The sequence below is a fragment of the Hemiscyllium ocellatum genome, chromosome 26 (assembly GCF_020745735.1).
Source record: "Hemiscyllium ocellatum isolate sHemOce1 chromosome 26, sHemOce1.pat.X.cur, whole genome shotgun sequence".
Classification (NCBI taxonomy): Eukaryota; Metazoa; Chordata; class Chondrichthyes; order Orectolobiformes; family Hemiscylliidae; genus Hemiscyllium; species Hemiscyllium ocellatum.
Genome location: NC_083426.1, coordinates 5,093,518 through 5,106,380, shown reverse-complemented (window position 1 = coordinate 5,106,380; position 12,863 = coordinate 5,093,518). Strand labels below are relative to the sequence as shown.

At 45.3% G+C, this 12,863-nt stretch overlaps 1 protein-coding gene across 2 annotated transcripts in view; it reads left to right on the top strand.

Annotated features, from left to right (window-relative positions):
* Window positions 1–10,522, top strand: part of wnt2bb (wingless-type MMTV integration site family, member 2Bb) — a 66,976-nt gene extending 56,454 nt beyond the window's left edge. For both annotated transcript variants that reach the window (XM_060845295.1, XM_060845294.1), the window contains exon 5: window positions 9,261–10,522. In XM_060845295.1, coding sequence (XP_060701278.1) covers window positions 9,261–9,490 — 230 coding nt within the window. In that variant the 3' untranslated portion in view covers window positions 9,491–10,522. The remainder of the gene's footprint in view (window positions 1–9,260) is intronic.
* Window positions 10,523–12,863: the final 2,341 nt, after the last annotated feature.

Below are 12,863 nucleotides of genomic sequence, written 5' to 3'. Positions count from 1 at the left end.
AAGGGCAGGAGACTAAAGGCGAAAGGATTAATGAGGCAATTATCAAGAAACAAAAGGTAGTTCCCAGAGGAACTGTTCATGGTGAGAGCAGGATAGTGGTAGTAGGGTAGAGACACAGAGATCTGTTCTGGGGGGGGGGGAGGGGAGAGAAACGGTGATGGTGCTGTCGATGTTGGGGAACGTCTACGATCTGGTAAAAAGTAGGTTCCCATGGATCAGGAATCAGATGGAAAACCACAGCACTGAAGAGAGCTTGGCTGTGTATCGGTTGACGGTTCCATCCCAAACTCTATCCAACTGTATTAGGAAGGTGATAGCCAACAGATTTGACAGCATCTGTGGAGGGAGAAACAGAGTTAATGTTTTGAGTCCAGTGTGACTCCTCTTTAGCACCGTACCAAGAACCACAGTAAGAGTCATGCCAGACTCAAAATGTTAACTCTGTTTCTCTCTCTTTCTCTCTGTACAGACACTGGCAGACCGACTGAGTTTCTCCAGCATTTACTGTTTTTAATTCCAGCCTCCAAAACTTCTGCAAAACTGCAGTCTCTCTCTCTCTCTCTCTCTCTCCCTGCAATCCCTCAGGTAAGCATTTTCTAATCCCCTTGATGCATTCATGCCCTTCTTAAAGTGTGGTGCACAGGATTTCACTGCGAACCCCAGTAGAAGCTAAATCAATGCATAAATCAAAATAAAATCATTTAAAAGTGTCAGAGTCCATTAGTGTCTGCACTGAGCCCTGGTATCGAAAGGGTACCAACTTTTGATTGGGGTAATCTTGTCAAACTTGTGATGGAGGAGGGAGTTGAATGGAATTCCCCTGGTTTCAACATCTAATCTTCTTGAAAAATAAATTCTCAGCAAATATTGAATGTAAGTGGAGAACAAGACAACTGTGCTGCAAATTACACGTCCTTTTCTCTCTGTCCAAATGCAAGACTAACTGTATTTCCCAATGTATACAGCACGATTACATTTTCACAGCAAGAAAAGACGTGTCATAAACAACGACAGTGACCTTGCAGCTGTCATGATATGTCTCCCAGGCCCTTAATAAATCCTAGCAACATGCCATAGAAACAGCGCATGGCAGATCCCATCATTCAACTCTCTCAACTTAATCTTGACTTCCACAGAAGCCAAACAGAACTTGCAGCAAGACAATCTTTTGCGAGTCACTACTGATTTTGCAGCTGAAACTCGAGGATTATCAGCGTTTTGTTAAACCGCGGTTCCTCCGGCATTTCTCATATGGTGAGAAATCGGCCTGAATCTGTGAGAATTCCAGCGATGCCGATCTCGATGTCAGGAGCACTCACTGCGTTTTCCAACAGAGTTCTAGGATGTAGAGAGAAGATTATTTCCCGGCAGCGGCGAGATACCTGTTAAAGCCGGGGTGTTGCAATGGGGTGATTATCTGTTGTCAGGCTCATTACCTATGGGTTTTACTGCATTAATAAACAGCTACCACCCACCGTGAGGAACTAGATGCCAAGAATTCTCAAAGTGAAGGTCCAGGCGGGTACCAGGTGACTCCAGCTCTCAGTGTGCTCCTTCAGGCTTCCATCTTGGACACTGAGCACCAACATTTCAGGGCATATTGCATAGGCAGTGACCACCAACACTTCATGTCCATGCACCTTGCAGTCAGACCCCCTGATACCATCCTCCATGTCACCATCTCTGATCTATTTGCAAGGCATTTCTGCTCTTTACTCCTGCACCTCAGGATTTTTATTTATTTTCGTTTGTGGGATGTGGGCATTGCTGGCTGGGCCCAGCATTTATTGCCTGTCCCTAGTTGCCCTTGAGAAGGTGGGGGTGGGCTGCCTTCTTGAACCGCTGCAGTCCATGTGCTGTGGGTAGACCCACAATGCCCTTAGGCAAGGAATTCCAGGATTTTGACCCAGCGACATGGAAGGAACGGTGATATATTTCCAACTCAGGATGGTGAGTGGCTCAGAGGGGAACTTGCAGGGAAGGGGGAACCTCCAACTTTGCATGACTCACTGAGTCCTCGCTCTGAGACCGCTGCACCGGCAACTCTCACTGTAATGTTTAAGCAAGCACACTGCAAACAGGGCAATTCCCCCAGCTCACAGAGTGGGTCAGGCTGTCTCTCAGCATTGTCTTCCAGCTCTCTCAGCCCCACACTCTGTCTCTCAGCCCCACACTCTGTCTCTGGAGGTTAACTACATTCCTTTTAGTGTTTCACCCCTAAACAGGACCTTGATCAGCTGGTGAAGTGGGCCAAGAAATGGCAAATGGAACTTAATGTAGATAAGTGTGAGGTCTTGTATTTTGTAAAGTCAAAGCAAAGTAGGAGATTCATGGTGAATGGTAGGGCCTTAAGGAATGTAGTGGAACAAAGGGACCTTGGTGTTCAGGTGCATGGTTCTCTGACAGTGGAGTCACAGGTAGACAGGGCAGTGAAGAAGGCTTGAGGTTAGATTCCCTACAGTGTGGAAACAGGCCCTTCAGCCCAACAAGTCCACACCGACCCTTCAAACAGTAACCCACCCAGACTCATTTCCCCCTGACTAATGGACCGAACACTGTGGGCAATTTAGCACGGCTAATCCACCTGACCTGCACATCTTGGACCATGGGAGGAAACCGGAGCAGCCGGAGGAAACCCACGCCGACACTGGTAGAATGTACAAATTCCACACAGACAGTCGCCCGAGGCTGGAATCAAACCTGGGGCCCTGGTGCTGTGAGGCAGCAGTACTAACCACTGAGCCACCATGCTACTTTTAGCACAGTGGCCTTCATCAGACAGGGCACTGAGTATAGAAGATGGGAAGTTATGTAGCAGTTATACAGAACGCTGGCAACTTGAGGTATTGTGTTCAGTTTTGGTCACCTTGTTATAGGAAGGATGTTATTAAACTGGAAAGAGTGCAGAAGAAATTTACAAGGATGTTGCCTGGACTCAATGGTCTGAGTTATAGGGAGAGGCTGGACAAGCTAGGACTGTTTTCTTTAGAGCATAGGAACTGAGGGAGGATCTTATCGAGGTGTATAAGACCATGAGAGGCATGGATAGGGTGAATGCACCAGTCTTTTTCCCAGGGTTGGGGAATCGAGGACTAGAAGGCATCAGTTTAAGGTAAATGGGGAAAGAATAAAAGGGAACCTGAGGGGTAACTGTTTTTACACAGAGGATGGTATTCATATGGATTGATCTGCCAGTGGAAATGGTTGAGGCGGGTACATTAACAATATTTAAAAGGCACTTGGACAAATACATGGATAGGAAAGGATTAGAACACTGTGGGCCATATGCAGGGAAATGGGGTTAGCGTGGATGGACATTTTGGTCGGCATGGACCAGTTTGGGCCAAAGGGCCTATCTCCGTGCTACAGGACTCTGTGATTCTATAACCGAGCTACCAGACTCACATTACCCCTCTCTTGCCTCACCACCCAACTCCAGCTGGGAAGCTAGGCATGGTTCTCATCAACCTTCAGTCAAGTCAGGCTCTCAGTCAGGGGGCCTTGCTGTGGTCAGTCAGAGGCAGCCTTTGATACCAATCTGCAATATGGTCACGGTCAGTCAGCTGCTTGTAGTTTGAGATGAGTAATATGAACACATCCCCAAATGGACAGATTTCAGGGAGTGACTGTACAAGAAGAATAACCAAGATCTGAATCCTCGATACGAAAAACTTAGAATCTGCACCTGCCCAGATCAATGTAATTGCATTTTCAATTCAGTGAATATGCAGTCCCAGTCCAATCAGTGTGTCTGCACCCAACTGATCAATATCTGCACCCGACAGGGCAGTGTGTCGATATCAACAGATCAGTATCTGTACCTAGGGATCAGTGTATCTACAACACCTCCATCAGTAAACCTGCACTGCCAGATCATGTCCCATATCCTGAGCTAAAGGACATTAGTGAACCAGATAGATTTATTTTCTGATAATTGACAGTGGTTTAATGGTCACCATTAGACTCTTAATTCCAGGCTTTTATTGAATTTACAATCCCCCATCTACCATGGTAGGATACAAAGCCAGATCCCAGTGCATTACCTGATCTAGTGATTGTCCCATCTCCCATATCCCACAGATCACTGTATTTGCAACTTCTCAATCAATCCAACCGCACTTCAGCATCAGTGCATCTACATCTGTGTTCCCGTATATCTGCTGCATTAAAAGCTATAGCATTATTGCAGGGGCAGTTCATAGAATCCCTCCAGAGTGGGAGCAGGCTATTCGGCCCAACAAATCCACATCAATCCTTCAAAGAACAGCCCACCTAGAGACACCACTTTCCTATGACTCATCTACCTAGCCTTCACATCCCTGGACACTGTGGGCAATTTAGCGTTGCCAGTCCACCTAATCTGCACATCTTTGGACTGTAGGAAGAAACCGGAGCACCCAAAGGAAACCCACGCAGACACGGGGAGAATGTACAAATTCCACACAGACAGTCACTGTGGCTGGAATCGAACCTGGATTTCTGGCGCTGTGAGGCAGCAGTGCTAACCACTGAGCCACTATACTGCCCCAAACTTCTGAAGGAGAGTCATAGCATTCTCAAACAGTTAACTCTGTTTCTCTCACCACAAGTGCTGTCTGACACTGTGTCTGAGTTTCTCCAGTACTCTGATTTTATTGTAGGGCATTTGAAGTGCTTCTGCATGTACCAACTTGGCCAGTACAATGCACTGCACCTGCCACTAACTCTCATGATTCATTGGGCATTATGATATTTTGGCACAAAAGCAAATATTAGGCTCATTCTGTTGACAGGACTGTGTTGGGGATGCTTCAGAATATCAGGTTTTGTAGGTTTTGAATAAACTGCACACAACCACTCTGTCCAAATATCAGAAATATCACAGAAGGAACATTACTCAGCTCTGCATATTGAATTCTGAATTTAACATTTAAATTGAAATTTGGAAAATGAGCCTTCAGAAAATGCAGAAAGGAAGATATACGGTTATTCAGGGGATACCTAATGAGAAGATTACAACAACTGAAGCACAATAACCAAAACAATCCACTAAATTCAATCCTGGACAACGTATACCCACCAAGAATTACCTCTGTAATAGTGCACTGTCTTGTGATACAATGGTTTGCATCTCGATCATAGAATCCCTACAATGTGGAAGCAGGTCATTCAGCCCATCGAGTCCACACCAACCCTCTGAACAGCATCCTACCCAGACTCACCATTTAACCTTGCATTTCCTACAGCTAATCCACCTACCCTGCACATCCCCTAAACACTATGGGCAATTTAGCATGCCCAATCCACCTAAACTGCACATCTTTGGGCTTTGGGAGGAAACCCACACTGACACGGGGAGAATGTGCAAACTCCACACAGTCGTCTGAGGCTGGGATCAAACCCACTGTGAGGTAGCAGTGCTAACCACTGAACCACAATGCAATGCACTTGATGGCCACCTCTGTGTTAAACTCTGCATGGAGCTCCACTCTGACACAGCGTCTCAGTGAGGGTTGACTGCACAGGGAGACAGTGGGGGTGGGAGTGATTGATTCACCAGCCTCTGTTTTCTGTGGGCCCTCTTCTCAGTCAGTGGAGCTTTATCTTACTGCTCACCTCTCCCAGATGGTCAGCCTGGAGTGGTAACGGCCATCAGCGACCGCCCCCAGTGCCAGTCTTCACCATTTTCACGTCGGATTTGCAATTGTCCTCCATCCAATTAATTAAACTTCACCAAATTGAAACATCCTGGATTTTCTGATCACTAGTGAATCATTTCTGCAGTGTAGCTGGGAGTTGTATATCGAGATCCCGCTAAGTCCTGCTCTACCAACCTGTGGCTGATCCGATAATCCTCAGCTCCATTTTCCTGCCTTTTTCCCATAACCTTCGATTCCCTTAAAGATTAAAGATCTGTCTGTCTCATTCTTGAATACACTCAATGACCCAGCCACAATAACCCTCTGTGGTAACGAATTCCTCAGATTCACTCTCCTCTGAGAGAAGGATTTGGAGGTGCTGGTGTTGGACTGGGGTGTACACTCGTACAACACCAGGTTATAGCCCAACAGGTTTATTTGGAAGCATTAGCTTTCGGAGCACTGATGAAGGAGTGATGCACTGAAAGCTAATACTTCCAAATAAACCTGTTGGACTATAACCTGGTGTTGTGTGATTTTTAACTGAGAGAAGAAATTCTTCCTCATTTCTGTCTTAAGTGTATGACCCCAAACCCTGAGATGATACCCTCTGCTCCTAGAGTCTCCCATTATGGAAAACAGCCTCTCCATCTCTACCCTGTCAAGCCCCTAACAATCTTGTACATTTCAATAAAGTTGCATCTCTTTACTCTTTATTCCAATGAGTACCATAAGATATAGGGGCAGAATTAGGTCATTCAGCCCATCAGGTCTGCTCCACCATTTAATCATGGCTGATATGTTTCCCAACTGAAAAATGTGTTGCTGGAAAAGCGCAGCAGGTCAGGCAGCATCCAAGGAGCAGGAGAATCGACGTTTCGGGCATGAGCCCTTCTTCAGGATTCCTGAAGAAGGGCTTATGCCCGAAACGTCGATTCTCCTGCTCCTTGGATGCTGCCTGACCTGCTGCGCTTTTCCAGCAACACATTTTTCAGCTCTGATCTCCAGCATCTGCAGTCCTCACTTTCTCCTAGTTGATATGTTTCCCAACCCCATTCTCCTGCTTTCTCCCATAAGCCTTGACCCCCTTGCTAATCAATAACCTATCTATCTCTGTCTTAAATACCCTCAATGACTTGGCCTCCACAGCCCTCTGTGGCAATGAGCTCCACAGACTTTCCACCCTCTGGCTGAAGAAATTCCTCCTCATCTCAGTTGTAAAGGGTCATCCCTTCACTCTGAGGCTGTGCCCTCAGGTCCTAGTCTTCCTACTGGTGTAAACGTCTTCACGTCCACTCTCTCCAGGCCTCTCAATATTCTGTGAGTTTCAATCAGAACCGTCCTCATCCTACTAAACTCCAGACCCAAAGTCCTCAAGTGCTCCTCATAAGACAAGCTCTTCATCCCCAGGAAGGTTCTTGTAAATCTCAGCATGGTGGCTCAATGGTTAGCACTGCTGCCTCACAGCGCCAGGGACACGAGTTCGATTCTGGCTTTGGGTGCCTGTCTGTGTGGAGTTTGCAAGTTCGCCCTGTGACTGTGTGGGTTTGCTCTGGTTTCCTCCCACAATTCAAAGATATGAATTGTCCATGTTAAATTGTGTAGGTTAGGTGCATTTGTCAGGGGTAAATTTAGCATAATAGGGTAGGGGGATGGATCAGGGTGGGTTACTTGTTGGAGGGTTGGTGTGGACTTGTTGGGCTGAAGGGACTGTTTCCACACTGTAGGGATTCTAGAGTTTTTTTTTCTCCTGGAATCCTTCCAAAGCCAGCACATCCTTCCTTAGATACAGGGCCCAAAACCACTGACAATGTTCCAATTGTGGCCTGAATAAAGCTTATACAGCCTCAAGAGTACATCTCTACTTTTGTAGCCTTCTTGAAATGAATGCTAACATTGAATTTGCTTTCCTAACTCTAAACGAACCTGCATATTGAGTCCTGAACTAGGACTCCCAAGTCCCTTTTTGCTTCAGATTTCCAAAGCCTTTCCCCATTTAGAAGATTGTCTGTGCTTCTAAGCTTCCTACCAAAGAGCATAACCTCACACTCTCTCCACATTCTACTCTATCTGCCACTCCTTTGCCCATTCCCCCAGCCTGTCTAAGTTCTTCTGCAGCCTCCCCCTTCCTCAACACTACCCATCCCTCCACATAAATTTGTGTCATTTACAAACTTAGCAACAATGCCCTCAGTTCCTTCGTCCTGATCATTAATGTACAACATGAACAGCCATGAGGAGAAAGTGAGGACTGCAGATGCTGGAGATCAGGGCTGAAAATGTGTTGCTGGAAAAGCGCAGCAGGTCAGGCAGCATCCAAGGAGCAGGAGAGTCGACGTTTCGGACATGAGCCCTTCTTCAGGAATCTAGCTCTTCCCCTTCCTTGAAGAAGCTCTCTTCCTCCCTCTATAAGGATTCCTGAAGAAGGGCTCATGCCTGAAACGTCGACTCTCCTGCTCCTTGGATGCTGCCTGACCTGCTGCGCTTTTCCAGCAACATATTTTCAGCTATGAACAGCTGTGATCCCAACACAGACTCCTGTGGAACACCTCCAGTCACTGACTGCAATCCTGAAAAGACCTGTTTCTCCCCACTCTCTGCCTTCGGCCAGTCAGCCAATCCTCCGTCCATACCAGGACCGTGTCCCTAATGCCATGGGCTCTTATCTTATTTAGCTGCCATCTGTGTGGAACCTTGTCAAAGGCCTTCCAGAAATCTGAATTTATCACATCCATTGGCTCTCCTTTGTCTAACCTGCTCACTACCTCCTCAAAGAACTAACAGATTTGTCAGGCATGACCACCCCTTGACAAAGCCGTGCTGACTCAGCCCTATTTTACCAAGTACTCTGTAATCTCATCCTTAATAATGGGCTCTAAAATCTTACCAGTGACTGAGGTCAGGCTAACCAGCCTATGATTTTCTGTCGACTCAACATCTCCTTATAAGGAAACCTCTCCAGGCACTGGATCAACCAATTTACCTTCTCTAAACTACCTCCATTGCCAGTATATTTTACCTTGAATAAGGAGACCAAAACTGTTCACAGTAGTGAGTTTTGAGAAGATTTTTTAGCTCAGGTTGAGGTTCTGGATGTCGGTTTGTCACTGAGCTGGAGGGTTCATTTCCAGACGTTTCGTCACCCTACTATGGAAATGACATCACCACAGGAAATGACATCACCAACCCAAAGATATAAATAGAAAGCAGGAATTATCAGCAGTGTTCTGCCTGAGGCCCACTGAAGATGTTACCTAGTAGGATGATGAAATACCTGGAAATGAACCCACCAGCTCAGAGGGCAAACCTACATCCACTGTTCACAGTATTCCAGCTGATGTCTAACCAGTGTCTGGGGTAGTTTCTATGTAGTTTAGTGCTGGGTATGGTTAAACAGTCTCCCTATCTCTCACTCATTTGGATATAATTTAAGGGCACTACTTTGAGAAAGAGCAGGGTTCTTTGTCAGTGACCTGGCCAATATTTATCTTCAACCAAAGCCATTTTGCTACCCAAATCTGTCCAGTGTTGAAATGTTGCAAAGAGATTGGTTCGGACGATGAATTGTGGAATGTCACTGTGTGTCTCAATGCATTTCTTATCCGTTAACAGTTCCACCATGCCACTTTGTCTTTCTTCCAGGGTCTTTGGGCACAGCGGGAAGAATGTGCAACAAGTCGTCCAAGGACACCGATGGATGTGAAGTGATGTGTTGTGGCCGGGGCTATGATACCACTCGGGTTGTGCGAGTCACTAAGTGTGAGTGCAAGTTCCACTGGTGCTGTGCAGTAAAGTGCAAAGAGTGCCAAGAGACCGTCGATTTTCACACCTGCAAAGCTCCTAAACGCGCTGCCTGGCTTGACCAGACATGATCACAGCCAACAATGCCACCTCAACATGGGATATGCGTGAAGGCACGTGGCATTTTGGGGAGTCGTAGTTTAGCTGCATGGCTTTTCTTTTTTAATTAATATCCTGTGAAGCACTAAAGAATGGACTACACCTCCAGGGGACCATGGTGAACCGCTGCATCTGTTCAGTAAATCATCGCATATTCCTTATCAATAGGGGGAATTGCAATACAAAGCATAAATCCTGAACCTTATCATTCGCAATTTTATTTTTTATTCCCCGAATGGAACAGTGCAACTGTCTATTAAGCAAGAGACTTTATAAAAGTGAAGAACGAGGCTTCTGTAGTTGTCAAGTGACGGGGACCTCCCTGTAGCACCAGCTGCATGCAACTAATTTCTACAATCTGTTTTTTTTTTATTATTGGTACATCAATGCCTTATTACTAAGTGAAAAAGCTGCTGACCGCTTCTAATGATCATTCAGAAGGATTCAAAGCTGCATTCTGTGCAAGGAACAGGAAGCCTGCACTTTCTGAAGGCAATTACATAACTGTATATTAACAAGACAACCTGCACTATGAACATTAGCTACAAGAGGATAGCAGTGAAAGAGAGAGAGAGAGAGAGAGAGACAATGAAAAAGAGAGAAAGAAAGTGAGTGAGAATGTTAGAGAGACTTGCCTGGTCATGACTAATCTGTCTGTTGATTTGAACTCATGTCAAGAGCTACAGCCTGTAATCTGTGACAGGAATTCTGCAAAGACAATAAGAAATAAGGTTTAGCTCTGAATTGTTGCTGCTGATTTCAATAGTGCAACTCACCTGAACTTTTTTATGATTTAAGAATTTTTTTAGAAATTGTAATGATTCTTACATTGCTATAGTATGTTAATGTTTGCCAATCTGCAATTGCAGTTCCTACGGTTATAAGCTGATGCAAAAACAAAACTGCATTTTACACTGTACTGTAAGTTGAAGGCACCCCACCTGAGTACTTTGTTTGTAATTTCACAGACAAACCTTTTTCTAATTAAAAAGAGAAAGAAGTTAGGCTGGAGCCCATGTATTTCAGACTCAAGCCCCTATGGCAGCCCAGGCATAACTGAAGGAAGTACGCTGTTAAACCTAGACCCAAGCCATTTAGAAGTGAAATTAGGATGGATTTTATTTGCACAAAGATTACGGCCAAAACTGACAACAATTCCCATGTCCAAACTCAAAAAGCAATGGTCTCTGTGAGACAACATTCGACAAAATTAGGTGCAACGGCAGGTTGTGAGAGTGGTAGAAATGGTTTACAGAGAGATACTGGAAGGGTAAATAAGTGGGCAAAAAATTGACAAATTGGGTGTATATGAAGTTGTTCATTTTGGAAGGAAGAACTGAAGATTTAAGGAGAATCCAAAGGGTTTTTACAAATACATTAAGGACAAAGGGTAACTAGGGAGGGAATAGAGCCCATCAAACATCAGCAAGACAGCTTTGTGGGGAGCCGCAGGAGATGGGGAGATACTAAAGGAGTATTTTGCATCAGTGTTTACTGTGGAAAAGGATATGGAAGATATAGAATGTGTGGAAATAGATGGTGACTTCTTGAAAATGTCATATTACAGAGGAGGAAGTGTTGGATGTCTTAAATGCATAAAAGTGGATAAATCCCCAGGACCTGATCAAGTGTACCCTAGGACTCTGAGAAGCTAGGGAAGTGATCGCTGGGCCCCTTTCTGAGATATTTGTATCATCAGTAGTCCCAGGTGAGGTGCGGGAAGACTGGAGGTTGGCAAACGTGGTGCCACTGTTTAAGAAGGGTGGTAAGGACAAGCCAGGGAACTATAGACCAGTGAGCCTGATGTCAGTGGTGGGCAAGTTGTTGGAGACAGTCCTGAGCGACAGGATGTACATGTATTTGGAAAGGCAAGGACTGATTAGGGAGAGTCAGCATGGCTTTGTGCATGGGAAATCATGTCTCACAAACTTGATTGAGTTTTTTGAAGAAGTAACAAAGAGGATTGATGAGGGCAGAGCGGTAGATGTGATCTATATGGACTTCAGTAATGGATTTGACAAGGTTCCCCATGAGAGACTGATTTGCAAGGTTAGATCTCATGGAATACAGGGAGAACTAGCCATTTGGATAAAAAAAACGGCTCAAAGGTAGAAGACAGAGGGTGGTAGTAGAGGGTTGTTTTTCAGACTGGAGGCCTGTGACCAGTGGAGTGCCACAAGGATCGGTGCTGGGTCCAATACTTTTCGTCATTTATATAAATGATCTGGATGTGAGCATACTAGGTATAGTAAGTTTGTAGATGATACTAAAATTGGAGGTGTAGTGGACAGCGAAGAAGGTTACCTCAGATTACAATGGGATCTTGAATAGATGGGCCAATGGGCTGAGAAGTGGCAGATGGAGTTTAATTCAGATATATGTGAGGTGCTGCATTTTGGGAAAGCAAATCTTAGCAGGACTAATACACTTAATGGTAAGGTCCTAGGGAGTGTTGCTGAACAAAGAGACCTTGGAGTACAGGTTCATAGCTCCTTGAAAGTGGAGTCGCAGATAGATAGGATAGTGAAGGCGGCTTTTGGTATGCTTTCCTTTATTGGTCAGAATATTGAGTACAGTTGAGAGGTCATGTTGTGGCTGTACAAGACATTAGTTAGACCACTTTTGGAATATTGCGTGAAATTCTGTCCTCCTTCCTATCGGAAGGGTGTTGTGAAACTTGAAAGGGTTCAGAAAAAAAATTACAAGGATGTTGCCAGGGTTGCAGGATTTGAGCTACAGGCTGAGGCTGAACAGGCTGGGGCTGTTTTCCCTGGAGAGTTGGAGGCTGAGGGGTGACCTTATAGAGGTTTATAAAATCATGAGGGGCATGGGTAGGATAAATAGACAAAGTCTTTTCCCTGGGATCAGGAATCCAGAACTAGAGGGCATAGGTTTAGGGTGAGAGGGGAAAGATATAAAAGAGACCTAAGGGACAACGCTTTCACACAGAGGGTGGTATGTGTATGGAATGAGCTGCCAGAGGAAGTGGTGGAGACTGGTACAATTGCATCATTTAAAAGGCATTTGGATGGGTATATGAATAGGAAGGCTTTGGAGGGATATGGGCCTGGTGCTGGCAAATTGGACTAGATTGGGTTGGGATATATGGCAGACATGGACAAGTTGGACCGAAGGGTCTGTTTCTGTGCTGTACATCTCTATGACTCTCTAACAGAATTTTGGAAAACTGCAGAAAGCTGCAACGCAGAGGGACTTAGGCGGGACCTGTGCATAAAACACAGGAAGGTAGCACACAGGGGAAGCAGGTAATCAGGAAGGCTAATGGAATGTTGGCCCTTATTTCAAGGGAGTTGAAGTGTAAGAGTAGGAAAGTTTTACTGCAAC